A 20,104-nucleotide genomic window follows, 5' to 3' on the forward strand; every position below is an offset into this window, starting at 1 on the left:
TTGCCTTCGGATCTGAGGTAGAAGGTATACCCAATAGTTTCTTTAGGGTATCCTATGAAGACGCATTTTTCCGATTTGGGTTCGAGCTTTTCAGGTTGAAGTTTCTTCACATAAGCATCGCATCCCCAAACTTTTAGAAACGGCAGCTTAGGTTTCTTCCCAAACCATAATTCATACGGTGTCGTCTCAACGGATTTTGACGGAGCCCTATTTAAAGTGAATGCGGCAATCTCTAAAGCATAGCCCCAAAATGACAGCGGTAGATCGGTAAGAGACATCATAGATCGCACCATATCCAATAGAGTGTGATTATGACGTTCGGACACACCATTACGCTGTGTTCCGGGCGGCGTGAGTTGTGAAACTATTCCACATTTCCTTAAGTGCGTGCCAAATTCATGACTCAAATATTCTCCCCCACGATCTGATCGGAAGAACTTGATTTTCCTGTCACGTTGATTCTCAACCTCACTCTGAAATTCCTTGAACTTTTCAAAGGTCTCAGACTTGTGTTTCATTAAGTAGACATACCCATATCTACTCAAGTCATCAGTGAGGGTGAGAACATAACGATAGCCACCGCGAGCCTCAACACTCATTGGACCGCACACATCAGTATGTATGATTTCCAATAAGTTGGTTGCTCGCTCCATTGTTTCGGAGAACGGAGTCTTGGTCATTTTGCCCATGAGGCATAGTTCGCATGTGTCAAATGATTCATAATCAAGAGACTCCAAAAGTCCATCTGCATGGAGTTTCTTCATGCGTTTGACACCAATGTGACCAAGGCGGCAGTGCCACAAGTATGTGGGACTATCATTATCAACTTTACATCTTTTGGTATTCACACTATGAATATGTGTAACATCACGTTCGAGATTAAATAAGAATAAACCATTGACCAGCGGGGCATGACCATAAAACATATCTCTCATATAAATAGAACAACCATTATTCTCGGATTTAAATGAGTAGCCATCTCATATTAAACGAGATCCTGATACAATGTTCATGCTCAAAGCTGGCACTAAATAACAATTATTGAGGTTTAAAACTAATCCCGTAGGTAAATGTAGAGGTAGCATGCCGACGGCGATCACATCGACCTTGGAACCATTCCCGACGCGCATCGTCACCTCGTCCTTCGCGAGTCTCCGCTTATTCCGCAGCTCCTGTTTTGAGTTACAAATATGAGCAACCGCACCGGTATCAAATACCCAGGAGCTACTGAAGGAAATATGCCCTAGAGGCAATAATAAAGTTATTATTTATTTCCTTATAATCATGATAAATGTTTATTATTCATGCTAGAATTGTATTAACCGGAAACATAATACATGTGTGAATACATAGACAAACAAAGTGTCACTAGTATGCCTCTACTTGACTAGCTCGTTAATCAAAGATGGTTATGTTTCCTAACCATGAACAATGAGTTGTTATTTGATTAACGGGATCACATCATTAAGAGAATGATCTGATTGACATGACCCATTCCATTAGCTTAGCACCCGATCGTTTAGTATGTTGCTATTGCTTTCTTCATGACTTATACATGTTCCTATAACTATGAGATTATGCAACTCCCGTTTGCCGGAGGAACACTTTGGGTGCTACCAAACGTCACAACGTAACTGGGTGATTATAAAGGAGCATTACAGGTGTCTCCAAAGGTAGATGTTGGGTTGGCGTATTTCGAGATTAGGATTTGTCACTCCGATTGTCGGAGAGGTATCTCTGGGCCCTCTCGGTAATGCACATCACATAAGCCTTGCAAGCATTGCAGCTAATGAGTTAGTTGCGGGATGATGTATTACAGAACGAGTAAAGAGACTTGCCAGGTAACGAGATTGAACTAGGTATTGGATACCGACGATCGAATCTCGGGCAAGTAACATACCGATGACAAAGGGAACAACGTATGTTGTTATGCGGTCTGACCAATAAAGATCTTCGTAGAATATGTAGGAGCCAATATGGGCATCCAGGTCCAGCTATTGGTTATTGACCGGAGACATGTCTCGGTCATGTCTACATTGTTCTCGAACCCGTAGGGTCCGCACGCTTAAGGTTACGATGACAGTTATATTATGAGTTTATGCATTTTGATGTACCGAAGGTTGTTCGGAGTCCCAAATATGATCACGGACATGACGAGGAGTCTCGAAATGGTCGAGACGTAAAGATTGATATATTGGAAGCCTATGTTTGGATATCGGAAGTGTTCCGGGTGAAGTCAGGATTTTACCGGAGTACCGGGAGGTTACCGGAACCCCCCGGGAACCATATGGGCCTAGATGGGCTTTAGTGGAAAGGAGAAAGGGGCAGCCCAAGGTGGCCGCGCGCCTCCCCCCTCCCCCTAGTCCTATTAGGACTAGGAGAGGTGGCCGGCCCCCCTTCTCTCTCTTTCCCCCTCAGGGAATCCTAATCCAACTAGGATTGGGGGGGGAGTCCTAATCCCGGAAGGAGTAGGACTCCTCCTGCGCCCTCCTCCTGGCCGGTGCCCCCCTCCCCCTTGGCTCCTTTATATACTGAGGCAGAGGCACCCCAGAAACACACAAGTTGATCCACGTGATCTATTCCTTAGCTGTGTGCGGTGCCCCCAGCCACCATATTCCTCGATAATACTGTAGCGGAGTTTAGGCGAAGCCCTGCTGCTGTAGTGAATCAAGATCGTCACCACGCCGTCGTGCTGACGGAACTCTTCCCCGACACTTTGCTAGATCGGAGTCCGGGGATCGTCATCGAGCTGAACGTGTGCTCGAACTCGGAGGTGCCGTAGTTTCGGTGCTTGATCGGTCGGATCGGGAAGACGTACGACTACTTCCTCTACGTTGCGTCAACGCTTCCGCAGTCGGTCTGCGTGGGTACGTAGACAACACTCTCCCATCTCGTTGCTATGCATCACATGATCTTGCGTGTGCATAGGAAATTTTTTGAAATTACTATGAAACCCAACAGCTACTACGAGTACTGGTAAGGTACACATCAATAACATGTATATCACATATACCTTTGGTGTTGCCGCCCTTCTTGTCCGCGAAGTACTTGGGGCAGTTCCGCTTCCAGTGACCACTTCCCTTGCAATAAAAACACTCAGTCTCGGGCTTGGGTCCATTCTTTGGCTTCTTCCTGGCAGCTTGCTTACCGTGCGCGGCAACCCCCTTGACGTCCTTCTTGAAGTTCTTTTTACCCTTGCCTTTCTTGAACTTAGTGGTTTTATTCACCATCAACACTTGATGTTCCTTTTTGATTTCCACCTCCGCTGATTTCAGCATCGAATATACCTCAGGAATGGTCTTTTCCACCCCCTGCATATTGAAGTTCATCACAAAGCTCTTGTAGCTAGGTGGGAGCGACTGAAGGATTCTGTCAACGACTGCATCATCCGGGAGATTAACTCCCAGCTGAGACAAGCGGTTGTGCAACCCAGAAATTTTGAGTATGTGCTCGCTGCCGGAACTATTCTCCTCCATCTTACAACTGTAGAACTTGTCGGAGACTTCATATCTCTCGACCCGGGCATGAGCTTGGAAAACCATTTTCAGCTCTTGGAACATCTCATATGCTCCGTGTTGCTCAAAATGCTTTTGGAGCCCTGGTTCTAAGCTGTAAAGCATGCCGCACTGAACCAGGGAGTAATCATCAACACGGGACTGCCAAGCGTTCATAACGTCTTGGTTTGCTGGGGGTGGTGCTTCAGCTAGCGGTGCTTCAAGGACATATGCTTTCTTGGCAGCTATGAGGATGATCCTCAAGTTTCGGACCCAGTCCGTATAGTTGCTACCATCGTCTTTCAGCTTGGTTTTCTCTAGGAACACGTTGAAGTTGAGGACAACATTAGCGTGGGCCATTTGATCTACAAGACATATTGCAAAGATTTTAGACTATGTTCATGATAATTAAGTTCATCTAATCAAATTGTTAATGAACTCCCACTCAGATAGACATCCCTCTAGTCATCTAAGTGATACATGATCCGAGTCAACTAGGCCGTGTCCGATCATCACGTGAGACGGACTAGTCATCATCGGTGAACATTTTCATGTTGATCGTATCTTCTATACGACTCATGTTCGACCTTTCGGTCTTCCGTGTTCCGAGGCCATGTCTTGACATGGTAGGCTCGTCAAGTCAACCTAAGTGTATTGCGTGTGTAAATCTGGCTTACACCCGTTGTATGCGAACGTTAGAACCTATCACACCCGATCATCACGTGGTGCTTCGGAACAACGGACCTTAGCAACGGTGCACAGTTAGGGGTAAAACTTTCTTGAAATTATTGTGAGGGATCATCTTATTTATCCTACCATCGTTCTAAGCAAATAAGATGTAAAACATGATAAACATCACATGCAATCAAATAGTGACATGATATGGCCAATATCATTTTGCTCCTTTTGATCTCCATCTTCGGGGCGCCATGATCATCGTCGTCACCGGCATGACACCATGATCTCCATCATCATGATCTCCATCATCGTGTCTTCATGAAGTTGTCTCGTCAACTATTACTTCTACTACTATGGCTAACGGTTAGCGATAAAGTAAAGTAATTACATGACGTTTATGTTGACACGCGGGTCATAAATAAATTAAGACAACTCCTATGGCTCCTGCCGGTTGTCATACTCATCGACATACAAGTCGTGATTCCTATTACAAGAACATGATCAATCTCATACATCACATATATCATTCATCACATCCTTTTGGCCATATCACATCACACGGCATATGCTGCAAAAACAAGTTAGACGTCCTCTAATTGTTGTTGCAAGTTTTTACGTGGCTGCTATAGGTTTCTAGCAAGAACGTTTCTTACCTATGCCAAAACCACAACGTGATATGCCAATTTCTATTTACCCTTCATAAGGACCCTTTTCATCGAATCCGAGCCGACTAAAGTGGGAGAGACAGACACCCGCTAGCCACCTTATGCAACTAGTGCATGTCAGTCGGTGGAACCAGTCTCACGTAAGCGTACGTGTAAGGTCGGTCCGGGACGCTTCATCCCACAATGCCGCCAAATCAAGATAAGACTAGTAATGGCAAGTAAATTGACAAAATCAACGCCCACAACAACTTGTGTTCTACCCGTGCATAGAAACTACGCATAGACCTAGCTCATGATGCCACTGTTGGGGAACGTAGCAGAAATTTAAAATTTTTCTATGCATCACCAAGATCAATCTATGGAGTCATTTAGAAACGAGGGAAGAGGAGTGCATCTACATACCCTTGTAGATCGTGAGCGGAAGCGTTCAAGAGAACGGGGTTGATGGAGTCGTACTCGTCGTGATCCAAATCACCGACGATCGAGCGCCGAACGGACGGCACCTCTGCGTTCAACACGCGTACGGTTGGGAGAGACGTCTCCTCCTTCTTGATCCAGCAAGGGGAGAGGAGAGGTTGGTGGAGATCCAGCAGCACGACGGCGTGGTGGTGGAAGCAGCGGGATCTCGGCAGGGCTTCGCCAAGCACCAACGAGAGGGAGAGGTGTCACGGAGGGAGAGGGAGGCGCCAGGGACTTGGGTGCGGCTGCCCTCCCTCCCCTCCACTATATATAGGGGCCGGGGGGTGCCGGCCCCTCTAGATCCCATCTAGATGGGGGGCGGCGGCCAAGGGGATGGCTTGCCCCCCAAGCCAAGTGGAGGCGCCCCCACCCCTAGGGTTTCTAACCCTAGGCGCAGGGGGGCCCAAGGGGGGCGCACCAGCCCACCAGGGGCTGGTTCCCTTCCCACTTCAGCCCATGGGGCCCTCCGGAATAGGTGGCCCCACCCGGTGGACCCCCGGGACCCTTTCGGTGGTCCCGGTACAATATCGGTGACCCCCGAAACTTTCCCGGTTGCCGAAACTAGTCTTCCTATATATAAATCTTTACCTCCGGACCATTCCAGAACTCCTCGTGACGTCCGGGATCTCATCCGGGACTCCGAACAACTTTTGGGTTACCGCATACTAATATCTCTACAACCCTAGCGTCACCGAACCTTAAGTGTGTAGACCCTACGGGTTCGGGAACCATGCAGACATGACCGAGACACCTCTTTGGCCAATAACCAACAGCGGGATCTGGATACCCATGTTGGCTCCCACGTATTCCATGATGATCTCATCGGATGAACCACGATGTCGGGGATTCAATCAATCCCGTATTCAATTCTCTTTGTCAATCGGTACGTTACTTTGCCCGAGATTCGATCGTCGGTATCCCAATACCTTATTCAATCTCGTTACCGCCAAGTCACTTTACTCGTTCCGTAACACATCATCCCATGACCAACTGCTTAGTCACACTGAGCTCATTATGATGATGCATTACTGAGTGGGGCCAGAGATACCTCTCTGTCATACAGAGTGACAAATCCCAGTCTCGATTCATGCCAACCCAACAGACACTTTCGGAGATACCTGTAGTGTACCTTTATAGCCACCCAGTTATGTTGTGACGTTTGGTACACCCAAAGCACTCCTACGGTATCCGGGAGTTGCACAATCTCATGGTCTAAGGAAATGATACTTGACACTTAGAAAAGCTCTAGCAGACGAACTACACGATCTTGTGCTATGCTTAGGATTGGGTCTTGTCCATCACATCATTCTCCTAATGATGTGATCCCGTTATCAATGACATCCAATGTCCATGGTCAGGAAACCGTAACCATCTATTGATCAACGAGCTAGTCAACTAGAGGCTTACTAGGGAAATGTTGTGCTCTATATATTCACACATGTATTACGATTTCCGGATAACACAATTATAGCATGAACAATAGACAATTATCATGAATAAGGAAATATAATAATAACCATTTTATTATTGCCTCTAGGGCATATTTCCAATACAGATATCGCCTACTCTTCTCTATACTGCTTGCATTAGAGTAGTGTAGTATGTTACTGCTTTCCGTTAATCCTATTTTGATGCATAGCCTGTCATTATTACTACAGCTGTTGATACCTTACCTGCAATCCTAAATGCTTAGTATAGGATGTTAGTTTATCATCAGTGGCCCTACATTCTTGTCTGTCTTCCATGCTATACTATCGGGTCGTGATCACGTCGGGTGTTGATCACGGGTATATACTATAGATACATACTATACAGGTGGTGACTAAAGTCGGGTTGGCTCGTTGAGTACCCGCAAGTGATTCCGATGTTGGGGGCTGAAGGGGCAGGTGGTTCCACCCAGGTAGTGGTGGGCCTAGGTTCCCGACGGTCCCCGACTGTTACTTTGAGGCGGAGCGACAGGGCAGGCGGAGACCACCTAGGAGAGAGGTGGGCCTGGCCCTGGTCGGCGTTCGCGGTTACTTCAAAATAACACGCTTAACGAGATCTGGGTATTTGATCTGAGTCTGGCTACTGGCCTATACGCACTAACCAACTACGTGGGAACAATTATGGGCACTCGACGTCGTGGTATCAGCCGAAGCCTTCGTGACGTCAGCGACTGAGCGGCGCGCGCCGGGTTGGACTGGAACGCCTGCTCTTGTATAAGGGAGGCTAGGTCTGCTCGCTGGCCACGTATGCAACGTGCAGGTGTGCAATGGGAGATGGGCCCAGACCCCTGCGCCATAGGATTTAGACTGGCGTGCTGACCTCTCTGTTGTGCCTAGGTAGGGCTACGACGTGTTGATCTTCCGAGGCCGGGCATGACCCCGACAAGTGTGTCCAGACAAAGGGGGTCGAGCGTGTTGGGAAATGTGGTGCACCCCTGCAGGGAAGTTAATCTATTCGAATAGCCGTGATCTTCGGTAACAGGACGACTTGGAGTTGTACCTTGAGCTTATGACAACTAGAACCAGATACTTAATAAAACACACCCTTCCAAGTGCCAGATACAACCGGTGATCGCTCTCTCACAGGGCGACGAGGGGAGGATCATCGGTTAGGATTATGCTATGCGATGTTACTGGGTGAACTTACCATCTACTCTCTTCCTCTGCTGCAAGATGGAGGTTACCAGAAGCGTAGTCTTCGAAAGGACTAGCTACCCCCCTGTTATTCCGGCATTCTGCAGTTCAGTCCACATATGATACCCCCTTTTCCATTTGATACCAATGCATACATATGTAGTGTAGCTCCTTGCTTGCGAGTACTTTGGATGAGTACTCACGGTTGCTTTGCTCCCCCTTTTTCCCCTTTTCTCTACTCGATTGCTGCGACCAGACGATGGAGCCCAGGAGCCAGACGCCATTGTCGATGACGACTACTACTACTCGGGAGGTGCCTACTACTACGTACAGCCCGCTGACGACGACCAGGAGTAGTTTAGGAGGATCCCAGGCAGGAGGCATGCGCCTCTTTCGATCTGTATCCCAGTTTGTGCTAGCCTTCTTAAGGCAAACTTGTTTAACTTATGTCTGTACTCAGATATTGTTGCTTCCGCTGACTCGTCTATGATCGAGCTCTTGTATTCGAGCCCTCGAGGCCCCTGGCTTGTAATATGATGCTTGTATGACTTATTTTATTTGTAGAGTTGTGTTGTGATATCTTCCCATGAGTCTCTGATCTTGATCGTACACGTTTGCGTGTATGATTAGTGTACGATCGAATTGGGGGCGTCACACTCTCCAGGGAAATACCGACGTAGTTCCAGCTACCATCAGTTAGCTGTGTTGGAATTTCCTTGAAGAGGAGAGGATGCTGCAGTATAGCACAGATAAATATTTCCCTCAGTTAAGAACCAAGGTTATCAATCTAGTAGGAGTACCACGCAACATCTTGTTAGCAGTACCTACACACAAAATAACAAATCCTTGCACTGAACACGAACAAGGGGTTGTCAATCCCTTGGTGGTTACTTGCAAGAATTTTATGGTGATAGGTAGATAATTAAGACACAAAATGAAAGAAAGAAAGAAAGAAAAACTGCATCAAGGTAATTTTGATTTAATATATGATAAAAAGTAGACCCGGGGGCCATAGTTTTCACTAGAGGCTTCTCTCTTGAAAATAGCATGCGGTGGATAAACAAATTACTGTTGGGCAATCGGTAGAAAAATAAATAATCATCATAATATCCAAGGCAATGATCATGTATATAGGCATCACGTCCGAGACAAATAGACCGACTCCTGCCTGCATCTAATATTGTTACTCCACACATCGACCGCTATCCAGCATGCATCTAGAGTATTAAGTTCATAAAGAACGGAATACTGCCTTAAGCAAGATGACATGATGTAGACAAAGTAAACTTATGCATGAATAAAGCCCATCTTTTTATCCTTAATGGAAACAATGCAAATCCGTGACATGTCCCATTCTGTCACTGGAATTGAGCACCGCAAGATCAAACCCATCACAAAGCACCTCTCCGATTGCAAAAAAATCAATCTAGTTGGCCAAACCAAATCAATAGATCGGAGAGAAATATAAAGCTATAACAATCATGCATAAGAGGGTTCAAAGAAAACTCAAATAATATTCATGGATAGATCTGATCATAAACTCACAATTCATTGGATCCCAACAAACACACCGCAAAAAGTCATTACATCGAATAGATCTTCAAGAACATCAAGCAAAACATTGTATTGAAGATTAAAGAGAAAGAAGAAGCCATCTAGCTACTAGCTATGGACCTGTAGGTCTGTGGTAAACTACTCGCACATCATCGAAATAGCAGCAAGTTTGATGTAGAGCCCCTCCGTGATCGATTCCCCCTCCGACGGAGTACCGGAGAAGGCCTCCAGATGGGATCTCGTGGGAATAGAAACTTGCGTTGATTATGTTTGCCTCAATAACACTTGCACTATAACCATGCCACTGCTATATCTATGATAAGTTTTCAGGTCAAGAAGTGGAGGGCTATCTAGGCATACCGATCGTAAGTGAACCAAAACCTTCTCGTTATTTCGGTTTAAACAATTGAGTTCCTTATGATTCGGATTTCTCTCCATGTTGCTCGAGGACGATCAAGTTTAAGGTTGGGGAGTTGATGAGTGATATTTTTACTCTCATTTCAACCTTGTTTAAACCGAGATATTTCACTAAAAGAGAGGTATTCACTCCGATATCGCCACTAATGGCTAATGAATGCAAAGGATTTTACAAATCCTTTCTTTAATATTTTTTCCACCGGAATTGGGCTGAAAAGGGAAGATATCATGTGGGAGAAAGGAAAGGAAGGAAAATGGAGAAGAAATGAATCACCAGGAAGCGTCATAGGACTCTAGAGCGAAAAACGACATGCCATGCGACCACGAGCGCTTGCATGAGCAATCGTTTGGCATGGAAATCGAGGTAGCTCATCCACCGGAACAACTTTTATTAAGGGGACCCCGTCGAAATGTCAACAGACGGAGCAAAGGAGGAGCATCGAGCACAACCAGAACCCGTTCATCATCATCTTCATCCACAAACCCTAGCCGCCACCATTTTCACCTCCATAGCCATCTCCACCACCATAGCCCTCTCTCATCTAGTTCATGTAATCGTGCATCGCATAAGGCATCCATTGTAAGCATATTGCAATCAATCAATCTCAAGATGTGTACTTCAATGATTTCTTCTCGCGATCTGATCTCCATGTGTGAGTAGTCCGGTAAGGTATGAGGTGAGGCATGAGCCTTGCAGCCCCAGGTATTTGTTAATGGGATCAACAGAAGTCTTTGACACAACGTCTTGTATGTGTAAAATAAAATTGTATCGTGAAGTATCTTTTGTTTTGCCGGCGATCTTCATCCCTGCAGGTACCCAGAAACATGGAGATCGAGCACCGGTGAGTCTAGGAGCAAGGGGACCATGAAGTATTATATCAAACACCGGTGACAGTAAGGTTTAGTAGGGTAACATGGATCCTATCTTTGGGGATTCATGAGGTGTAGTCATTGAACGCCCAAGCTTTTGTCTAATATTATTATCTTAATTATCGAGGCAACCCCGTGAGACGGATAGAGCCTTCGGTACCGATTCTTGATGCAAGACTCATGCCGGTCAAGATGTTATTTGGACACATCCGCCATTCCAAATGAAGCAAGCACCTCTTGATGGGTGACTTCCCGAACACAAACTAATATCATTTTTTATCCCAACACCAATACATGGTTGTAAGCATTAAGACCTCATCCCAGTACCTTCTTTTTATTACAAGTGTTTGAATCAATATATGCTTGCTTATCCGGTCAAAAGTTGGATTTGACACTTCGGCAAAAGCTTGCTAGAGACCATCCCTTCAAGGAAATTCTCCTCTCGTGGGTTAGATAACACAAGGTCACCTCTGGGGAAACATGTGCGGGATACTCTTTTTAGTTCCAATACCGGATCAACAAAAAGAAGATAACAATAGTCCATTCTATTTCTAGATTACCATGATTTGCTCGGCAGTTTGCGCGTAGGGAGGTGGTGTCGCTCGGCACCGTGGTGGTGTCAACAGATGGTCGGACTGGCAAGGGTGATGATGATCTCTTTCCCGAAGATGGGTCATCGGTTCAATGATGTCGGCTTCTAAAATGTGTGCATGTGGCATACGCTTTAGTTTTGCTGTTGTAGGTTCCGATACGTTATGTGGATAGATCGACGACCACATTGGTTTTAGATATGGGGAGCGAGAGCACTCTACATTATCGAGTTTGTATGTGTGAGTGATGGCTTCGGATGGCGTGATGTATGTTCTTGTCAGATCTTTGATGAATAGTTATAAAGATGATTGTACACACCGATTAATGCAGAGGCCGGGTTTTTTACCTCCTTTTCTAAAAAGAAATCTATAGCCTTTTTCTAGTAGTGCGATGATCAAGGGATTCTAATTCGTTAGTTAAGCTAGTCATAGTGGGAGTAACCTAGCGAGTAACATAACGCACTCCAATTTTTTTTGCTTATATGGCAATTAGTTAATGAGAAGTAGTAACATAATATGTTACTGCAACATAGCGTTTCCCAATACAAGATGAGTCTACAAGCTAATAAATGAAGCCGTATACGACACTACTATTATGTTACTTTGCACTATAAACATAGATATAGGACTAGGTCTACATCGTTTATAGTAACTTAGACTAATGTCATATGCATGACACTAGTATAAGTTATTTCCCACTATGACCAGCCTTAGATATAGGACTAGGTCTAGAAATTGATTTGTGAGTTAAAACATTGGTGATATCTACCCCCAACCGTATGAGCAACAGTATGAAATCTCTCATTATGCGGTCAAGAATCAGTTAAAACATGGGCAGTTCAGCGGCTGGCCTGGGTTTCTATCAGCTTGACATGCCTTAAGTATCAAGGAATAGATTCTAGGACATCTAGAGAATGTTGGGATTGTTTATGTTGAAGCATGGATGATTAGCAAAGAGGAATTGGCCCAGGAATTCTTAGTCATCTACAAGACCAACTGGTTCACCTAAAAAAAATTAACAAGACCAACTCGTCGTGGCCGATCAAAGCTCTTGATGAATGAACATTTCTGGTCAAGCTAAGAGAGATCGAGTCGGAGAAAACAAGAGGGTCCATTGAAACTGTCTGTCCGTCGGGCGGGCAAAGAAAAGAAAGATTCGTGCCCATACGCACACGGTGATACGAACCGTCCAAACCTAGAGGCCAACAGCATCGATCGTAGCACCGGTAAAACGATAAACGATGCTGTAACAAACCCTCTGCTCTTGGGGGGCGACCTGACCGTGGATGCGCTGGCCGGCTCTGTCGATCAGCTTGTGTGTGTGAGAGAAAGCTTGGTAAACAACGGTGACGAGTACGATCAGATACAAGTGCCATAGTAGCTTGCTGGCCAAAGGCGCCGTGCCTCACGGTCACGGGGACATTAACTTTACGAAATTTATTTATTTAGAGCATTTTCAGCAGTTGACCCCCTAGGACGTATAAAAATCCCCCCCCCCCCCCCGCGCGAGCCGGCTATACAATCACCGCTGGGGAGGGGGGGGTTGCGTCCAGTCATCGCTCTCAGCTCGCCACCAGGCGTCGATATTGGCCCACTTTCCAGCCCCATTTCGACGAATAAAGGGCCCATATGGGCGACAATAGGCCCATATTCGACGTGGTTCGTCGTTGCTCGGCGTTCAATTATCAACATAAATTTTTTTATCACATATTTCATCACAGAAAAATCAAATACTTCAACAAAATAGTACAACAACAAATAATTCAATACAAATTATATAGTTCAACAAATAAAAACTCATATTTCATCACATGTCGTGCCCGATGTCGCCCTTTAGCCTCCATAGGTGCTCTATCAGATCTTGCTGCAGTTGATGATGCACCTGTGTGTCTCGGATCTCCTAACGCATACTGAGATAGGCAGTCCGGGTCGCCGTAGCTAGTGATAAACTTCGGCTAGAGGACCCTGCCTGTAGTATGGTTCAGTGTCAAACACTGGGTCTTCTTACTCGCTCTCGATGATCATGTTATGCAAGATGACACAACAAATCATAATCTCCCACATTTAATCTTTTGACCATGTCTGAGCGGGGTATCGGACAACAACAAATCGAGATTGGAGCACACCAAATGCCCGCTCGACATCCTTCCTACAAGCCTCCTGAACCTTCGCAAACCAGGCGTTCTTGCCTCCTGGCACAAGGTTTGAGATCGTCTTCACAAATGTCGACCATCTCGGATAGATGCCATCAGCTAGATAGTACCCCTTATTGTAGTGCCACCCATTGATCTCGAAGTTCACCGGAGGAGAATGACCTTCAACAAGCTTGGCAAAGACAGGAGAGCACTGCAGCACGTTGATGTCATTGTGAGTTCCTGGCATATCAAAGAAGGAGTGCCAAATCCAGAGGTCCTGTGTAGCCACCGCCTCCAGTACCACACTGCAACCGCCTTTGCCGCCTTTGTACATCCCCTGCCAAGCAAATGGACAATTCTTCCATTTCCAATGCATGCAGTCGATGCTTCCAAGCATCCCAGGAAATCCTCTTACTGCATTCTGTGCTAGGATCTGAGCAGTGTCTTCCGCATTGGGTGTTCTCAAGTATTGCGGTCCAAACACTGCCACCACTGCCCGACAGAACTTGTAGAAACACTCCATGCTGGTGGACTCGGCCATGCGCCCATAGTCGTCCAGTGAATCACCGGGAGCTCCGTATGCAAGCATCCTCATTGTTGTCGTGCACTTCTGGATCGAGGTGAATCCAAGTTTGCCGGTGCAATCCATTTTGCACTTGAAGTAGTTGTCGAACTCCCGGATGGAATTCACAATCCTGAGGAAGAGCTTTCGGCTCATCCAATAACGGCGCTGAAATGTTTTGTCGCCGTGAAGTGGAACATTGGCGAAGTAGTCGGAGTAGAGCATGCAGTAGCCTTCGAGACGATGCCGGTTTTTTGCTTTCACCCGCCCCGGCGCCGATCCACCTCGCCGCGACTTTTCATTGCTCGTCAGCAGCTGGGTGAGGGCGGCGAGCACCATCAGATGCTCTTCTTCCTGGACGTCGGCCTCGGCTTCCTCCTCCAGCAGCACGGCGAGCGCTTCCTCGTCATCCGAGTCCATCGCCGAGGCAGGCAAATCGCCGAACACCTTGCGCCCGGTGGGCGTGCACCTGCCGAACTGCCCCTCCGCGGCCGGATACGGCGGCCGGAAACGCCCAACTGTTGTTGGAGGGGCTGCCGCGGCGAACCTCTGTTATTTGTCCGGCGGGGAATGGCTATCTAGCGGTGAAGGGCGGCGGGCGGCGCCGGGATATAGCTAGTGGTGGCCGAGGGCGCGGGGGTGGAAGGCGGGTCGGGAAAAAAAATCTTGACTTTTTGCCTGACGGTGTGGGCCAGCCGCGCTTTTCCCTTGCGCTGGAGCCCCCGATCGCCCCCCAGTGCGCCGGGTTCGGCCTGCGGCCGTTGATGGAAAAAAGGACCGAACCGGCGCTTTTCGTCGTCCTGGAGACGCGGCTGAGACATTTTTTTGGCGCAGGCGCCGAAAAGATGATCTGAGGGCCTGTTGGGGACGCAACTGGAGATACTCTTATACGATCACACATCCTGTTTGAAATAGTACTCCTTCCGATCCTTTTTACTCTATACATTAGATTTGCCGAAAGTCAAACTTTGCTAAATTTGATCAAGTTTATATTAAAAATTATTTGCATCTATAATATCTAATAAATATAATATGAAGATATATTTCAAAATGAATCTAATGATATTGGTGCTGTTATGTAAATGTTTATAATTTTTTATATAAATTTGATTAAAATTGAATGAGATTGACTTCAGAACAATCTAATAATATGCAGAGTAAAAAGACCGGAGGGAGTACGTACAAGCTGCAGCGTGCTGTACAAACTTGGCCCAGGAAAACTGCAATAAATGGACGCGGAGATGAGGAAAGGCCGCGCCTCGCCTGCCTGCCTGCCTGCCACCGTGACAGGCGGCAAGTGCTCCGGCCGGTGGACGCGCGCGCACGGGGCCCACTGCTACAAGCGCAGGTCTACACCGTGCGACCAGAATCGCACGGCCTGGATCACCCGTCAAACCAGGCAATGACCACCCCAGCGGCGTCCGGGGGCGGGGAGCCCCACCGCCCACCTCGCCCCCGCGTGCCGCCGTGCAGGCGCACTGCCCCACGCCACGGGCTCACCACCGCCACCGCACCGCTCTCCTCCTCCTCCTCTACCTCCGCGCCATTGCGCCTCCCCAACATTTAAACAGCCAAACCAAACAAAAGCCACACACGCCGCCCCGTGCTGCTCCACTGTACCACCACCCACACAGTCCCACTCTCCCACTATCCCCTAGCCTCCAGCTGAGCCAGCTCCCCTCGCCGCCACGCCGGCAATGGCGCCCGCTTGCTCCCTCCCCGCCCTTCTCCTCCTCACCCTCGCGGTGCTGTCCCCCACCCCGGCCGCGGCGGCGCGGTTCGCGTGCAACGCCACGGCGCCGCGGGCCTCCACCTGCCAGGCCCTCGTCTCCTACTCCCCGCCCAACGCCACCACCCTGGCCGCCGTCCGCGCGCTCTTCCAGCTCCGCTCGCACCGGGCGCTGCTTGCCTCCAACGACCTCCCGCTCTCCACGCCCACCACCGCGCCGGCCCCGTCCCCGGTCCGCGTCCGCCTGCCCTGCCTCTGCTCCGGGGGCGCCGGCGCCACCTTCCAGCGGCCCACCTACAAGGTCCGCGCGGGCGACACGCTCGACGCCGTCGCCCGCGGCGCCTTCGCGGGGCTCGTCACGTACCGCGACATCGCCGCCGCCAACAACATCTCCGACCCCAACCGGGTCGCCGTCGGCCAGGAGCTCTGGGTGCCGCTGCCCTGCAGCTGCGACCCCGTCGGAGGGGAGCCCGTCGTGCACCTCACGTACGTCGCGCCTGCCGGGAGCTCCGTCGCCGGGATTGCGGAGGAGTACGGGACCACGGAGGAGACGATTCTGGCCCTCAACCGCATGCCCGACGCCAAGAGCCTCCTCGCCGGCCAGGTCCTCGACGTACCGCTCCGAGGTAGTGCCGCCACGAAGACCTCTCTCCCTTTTCTTGTTGCTGACTTGCCATTGCTCCAAGATTCAGCCTTTTTGCTATGCATTTTTGCCTCCTCTTTTTGTGTTGTTCAGTGATAAACCGTTAGAGATATCTCTTCCTTTTGCGATAGTTTGCTACTGATGGTACATTGTGCTTGTGCGATATGTGTACTTCTTTATTATTGGTGGATCCAACAAATTACAGGATGCAATGGCAGTTGCTGATGTGAAGCTGCATCTATCAAACATTTTCTGAACTCTTTCTAGGTTCTTTCTGCTGGTAAAAGTGGAGGGATGCCATGGAGATGCTTTGCCAACGCAAAGTTGAAAGTCCTATCTCTTTCCTTGATCCTCTTTGTAGATTGTAGTACGAGTAGTACTTTTTCACAGTGTCCCAAGGTTGCTTTTCAGATTGTTTGCCCTGAAAAGTTGTGCTTGTGATGGGCAAAAAGGGGGTTTTCTACCTTGCAAGTTGCAACACATATCATCATACCTCGGTTCAGATTCGAGTCTTGGATATGCTGCCACTTGAGTCTGAAGTTATGAACAGTTAACATTTCTCGCATGGTATGGTTGATTACAGGAGGTTAATCCATCTTCTTACTCTGAGAAAAAAAATTGGACCAAAAGAATTGTAGTACTACTAGCCGGGTTAAATGATCGTAGCAGGGCAAAATAATTCAGTCAAGAATCTGTCTGTCTTTTGATTTGCAAAGTCATTCGATATGTTCATACATATGCCACCTGGTTAATTTGCGTTCTCCGACTCATGACAATGCCTCTAAGTTGAGATGCTCGTTACAGTTTACTTTCTGCTCTTTATTTTTCTGAATTTAACTGAACTGAACATAACTGAACTGATGTCATCAAGCTAAGCCTGTCATGAACATTGTAACGCTTCTGCAAGTTAATCTTTCTAAATGCTGTTATATTTCTTTACGGAGGGAGTACTAGTTGTTTTCGAGCGACGTCATATACGTTCGAATTGTACAGATACTCATTCAGAGTTCAGTTTAGGGGTTCTGGTTTAACATAGTGTGACACTTGTGCAGCTTGCTCTTCTGCCATTAGCAACTCGGCCATCGACCGCAACCTCCGCGTCCCCAACGCGAGCTACATCCTGACGGCCAACAACTGCATCATGTGCGGCTGCAGCTCCACCAGTTGGCAGTGAGTACTTCCTGGGCCAGTCAGCTTCTTGTCGTCCCTACTAAATCATACTGTACATGCTACTGAAACTGACGAAACCTGAACTTGGCAATGCCCTGAAAAAATTCAGGCTGGACTGCCAGCCGACGCAAGGGTTGACACCCTCCTGCCCGGCGGCGAAATGCGGAGATCTGTTCCTCGGGAACACGTCGACGTCCGCGACCTCGGCCTGCGAGAGCACGACGTGCTCCTACGCCGGCTACACCAACGGCACCTCGTTCACCATCCTCGCCAACCTCACCACCAGCTCCGTGTGCAACGGTGAGCGCTTAGCCATTGGCTGTACATTGTCATTGTTGTGTACAAATGCCATTGTCATTGACACCGGCTTGTTGGTTGTGGCAGCTGCTGGGATATCGCCGGCCGCGCAGCCGGCCCACTCCTCGGCGTCCAGATTGGGGTCGCCGGCGCGGTGGTCGGAGCTGATCGTCGGGCTCCATGTCGCTCTGCTGTGCCTCGGGTTTCTGCGCCGTGACTGAGTAGCAATTCAGATTCTTGTCGCTGGACGTGTAGGTCGTAGCTCTGTCTTGTGAGTAATTTGAGACGCGCTGCATGTGCATGTGCGGCTTCGGTTTGCAGGATGTGTTAGAAGGCAGACGTTAGGGGAACACTCGCTCTGTGTTAGAAGGTGCTCGTAGATCAGATCGGGGCAGATTTGTAGTGCCGAACAGTATTTCCAGCGTTCTTGGTTTTGGCCTGGTGTTATCACTGTCTTGCTATAAAATGGGGACCCTCTTTGTTTTAGGATTTCGCTACAAACCGAATTTCAGGCTCTTAGCCATGACAAATCAAACGTTTTTTTAGGATGGCAATTCTTTTTAGCAAGCATGGCAGATCCTTGTTATGTTCAGTTTTTTGCAACGATTTGTTGTGCTTGTCAAGAGGGAATTTTCATCCTTGTGACAACTTGATTTGCCATAAAAGATGTTCGATTTGCTGTGGTTAAAATTTTTACGTCAGACTTTTAACATTTTCGTTGTTTTACATAATCCCGCCGATAGTTGCTGACTCCTACAGGAAACACGCGTTAAAAGAAATAGGCATCGAAAACATGACTGAAGAGTTACATAAAGTTGACAAAAATATAGCCCTCCAAAATGAGCAATTATTGCCCATCTATCTATCTATATGTGTACCAATATAAAAAGACTCAAATAGACAGATCCAAAGCATTTCCACCACCGTCAAATCATGTTATCTAACGGTTCAAATTGCTCCAATGTTGAGCACCAAACATGTTTAACGCTCTAATTATCCATCACCGCCATGGGTTATAAACACGTTTTGACTCAACGCTATCCCATGAAATTCGCCATGTAATTAATATCCTACCATTCACGTGAAAAAGTAACTGATATCTTATCGAATATCAACGTACAACAGATATATCTTACTTAATATAATGTGCAGCTAATATCATACCTAATATACTACACGTAAATAATATCTTACTTAATATCCGCATGCAATTAATATACTTCCAAATTAACGTGCATTGCACGTGTACATATTGACTAGTTCTAAAAGTTACTCCATCTTCATAAATAATGTGTGTGTGCACGCGCATGGCGTGTAAATAACCTAACTCTTCAAATTAAAACACAATTAGTAGATCATCAGAGTTCACATCGGCATATCTCGCACTAGACAAGTTTAGTGCACATGTTTAATACAAGTTCAATTGTAAACAATCGGCAAATATTACGGCTCATTTCAACATGTTAGTTCTCACCACATACATCAATGTTAATCTACTACAACAGATAGATACACAAAGTGGATACATATATTCTTCTTATCACATTACTAAAAGTGGATACATCAATATCATAATTTAGTATATTTTTCATATTATGTTTAACTAGTGTATAAATTTGATCAAACTTTACATACGACTTAATACATACTCCCTTTGTTCGGAATTACTTGTCTTGGATATGGATGTATCTAGAACTAAAATACGTCTAGATACATCCATTTCTGCAACAAGTAATTCCGAATGGAGGGAGTACCAAACATATGAAGTAAAAAATCGGAGAGGGTGTCATTTTGTGTGTTTACCCTTGATCATTTAGCACTCGATGCAACTAAATGATTAGATATAACCGACAAATTGAACGAGGAAAACATCAATATAACCTGCTTTGGTTGGGTTTCAGTTCCTTTTTTAGATGTTAAAAATACCATTTCCATGTGACGAACCACACATGCTCACTGACCAATTATAACCCTAAAGTGGGAAGGGGAAGATTTGACTGTGAAAGGAAAAGAAGAGCAAACCATCCAAAGAGGGAGAGCGAGGGTATTTCGAGAAGACCCCGCTTATCAACACCACACACATTCCGACAAATTTTATCTATACCAATATAAAAAGACCCAGATGGGCAGATCCAATTAATCTCGGTCATTAAATCATGTCAATCCAACGACACAGACTGCTTCAATGTCGAGCACTCAACACGTTTAGCATGCAGTTAA

At 47.0% G+C, this 20,104-nt stretch overlaps 1 protein-coding gene across 1 annotated transcript; it reads left to right on the top strand.

The window, feature by feature from the left end:
• Window positions 1-15,602: 15,602 nt before the first annotated feature.
• LOC125556551 (chitin elicitor-binding protein-like) lies at window positions 15,603-18,370 on the top strand. Its single transcript, XM_048719262.1, has 4 exons — window positions 15,603-16,400; window positions 17,470-17,587; window positions 17,697-17,887; window positions 17,972-18,370. The coding sequence occupies exons 1-4, from the start codon at window positions 15,743-15,745 to the stop codon at window positions 18,103-18,105; spliced, it is 1,101 nt and encodes a 366-aa protein (XP_048575219.1). The 5' UTR covers window positions 15,603-15,742; the 3' UTR covers window positions 18,106-18,370.
• Window positions 18,371-20,104: the final 1,734 nt, after the last annotated feature.

This window comes from Triticum urartu, chromosome 5, assembly GCF_003073215.2.
Source record: "Triticum urartu cultivar G1812 chromosome 5, Tu2.1, whole genome shotgun sequence".
NCBI lineage: Eukaryota > Viridiplantae > Streptophyta > Magnoliopsida > Poales > Poaceae > Triticum > Triticum urartu.

What these genes read in the sequence shown, in the direction of transcription:
- LOC125556551 (XM_048719262.1), top strand. Translation starts at nt 15,743, where the DNA reads ATGGCGCCCGCTTGCTCCCTCCCCGCCCTTCTCCTCCTCACCCTCGCG. An exon ending in TGCAGCTCCACCAGTTGGCA is followed by an intron (nt 17,588 to 17,696) that starts GTGAGTACTTCC and finishes GAAAAAATTCAG; the next exon opens with GCTGGACTGCCAGCCGACGC. An exon ending in CACCAGCTCCGTGTGCAACG is followed by an intron (nt 17,888 to 17,971) that starts GTGAGCGCTTAG and finishes TGGTTGTGGCAG; the next exon opens with CTGCTGGGATATCGCCGGCC.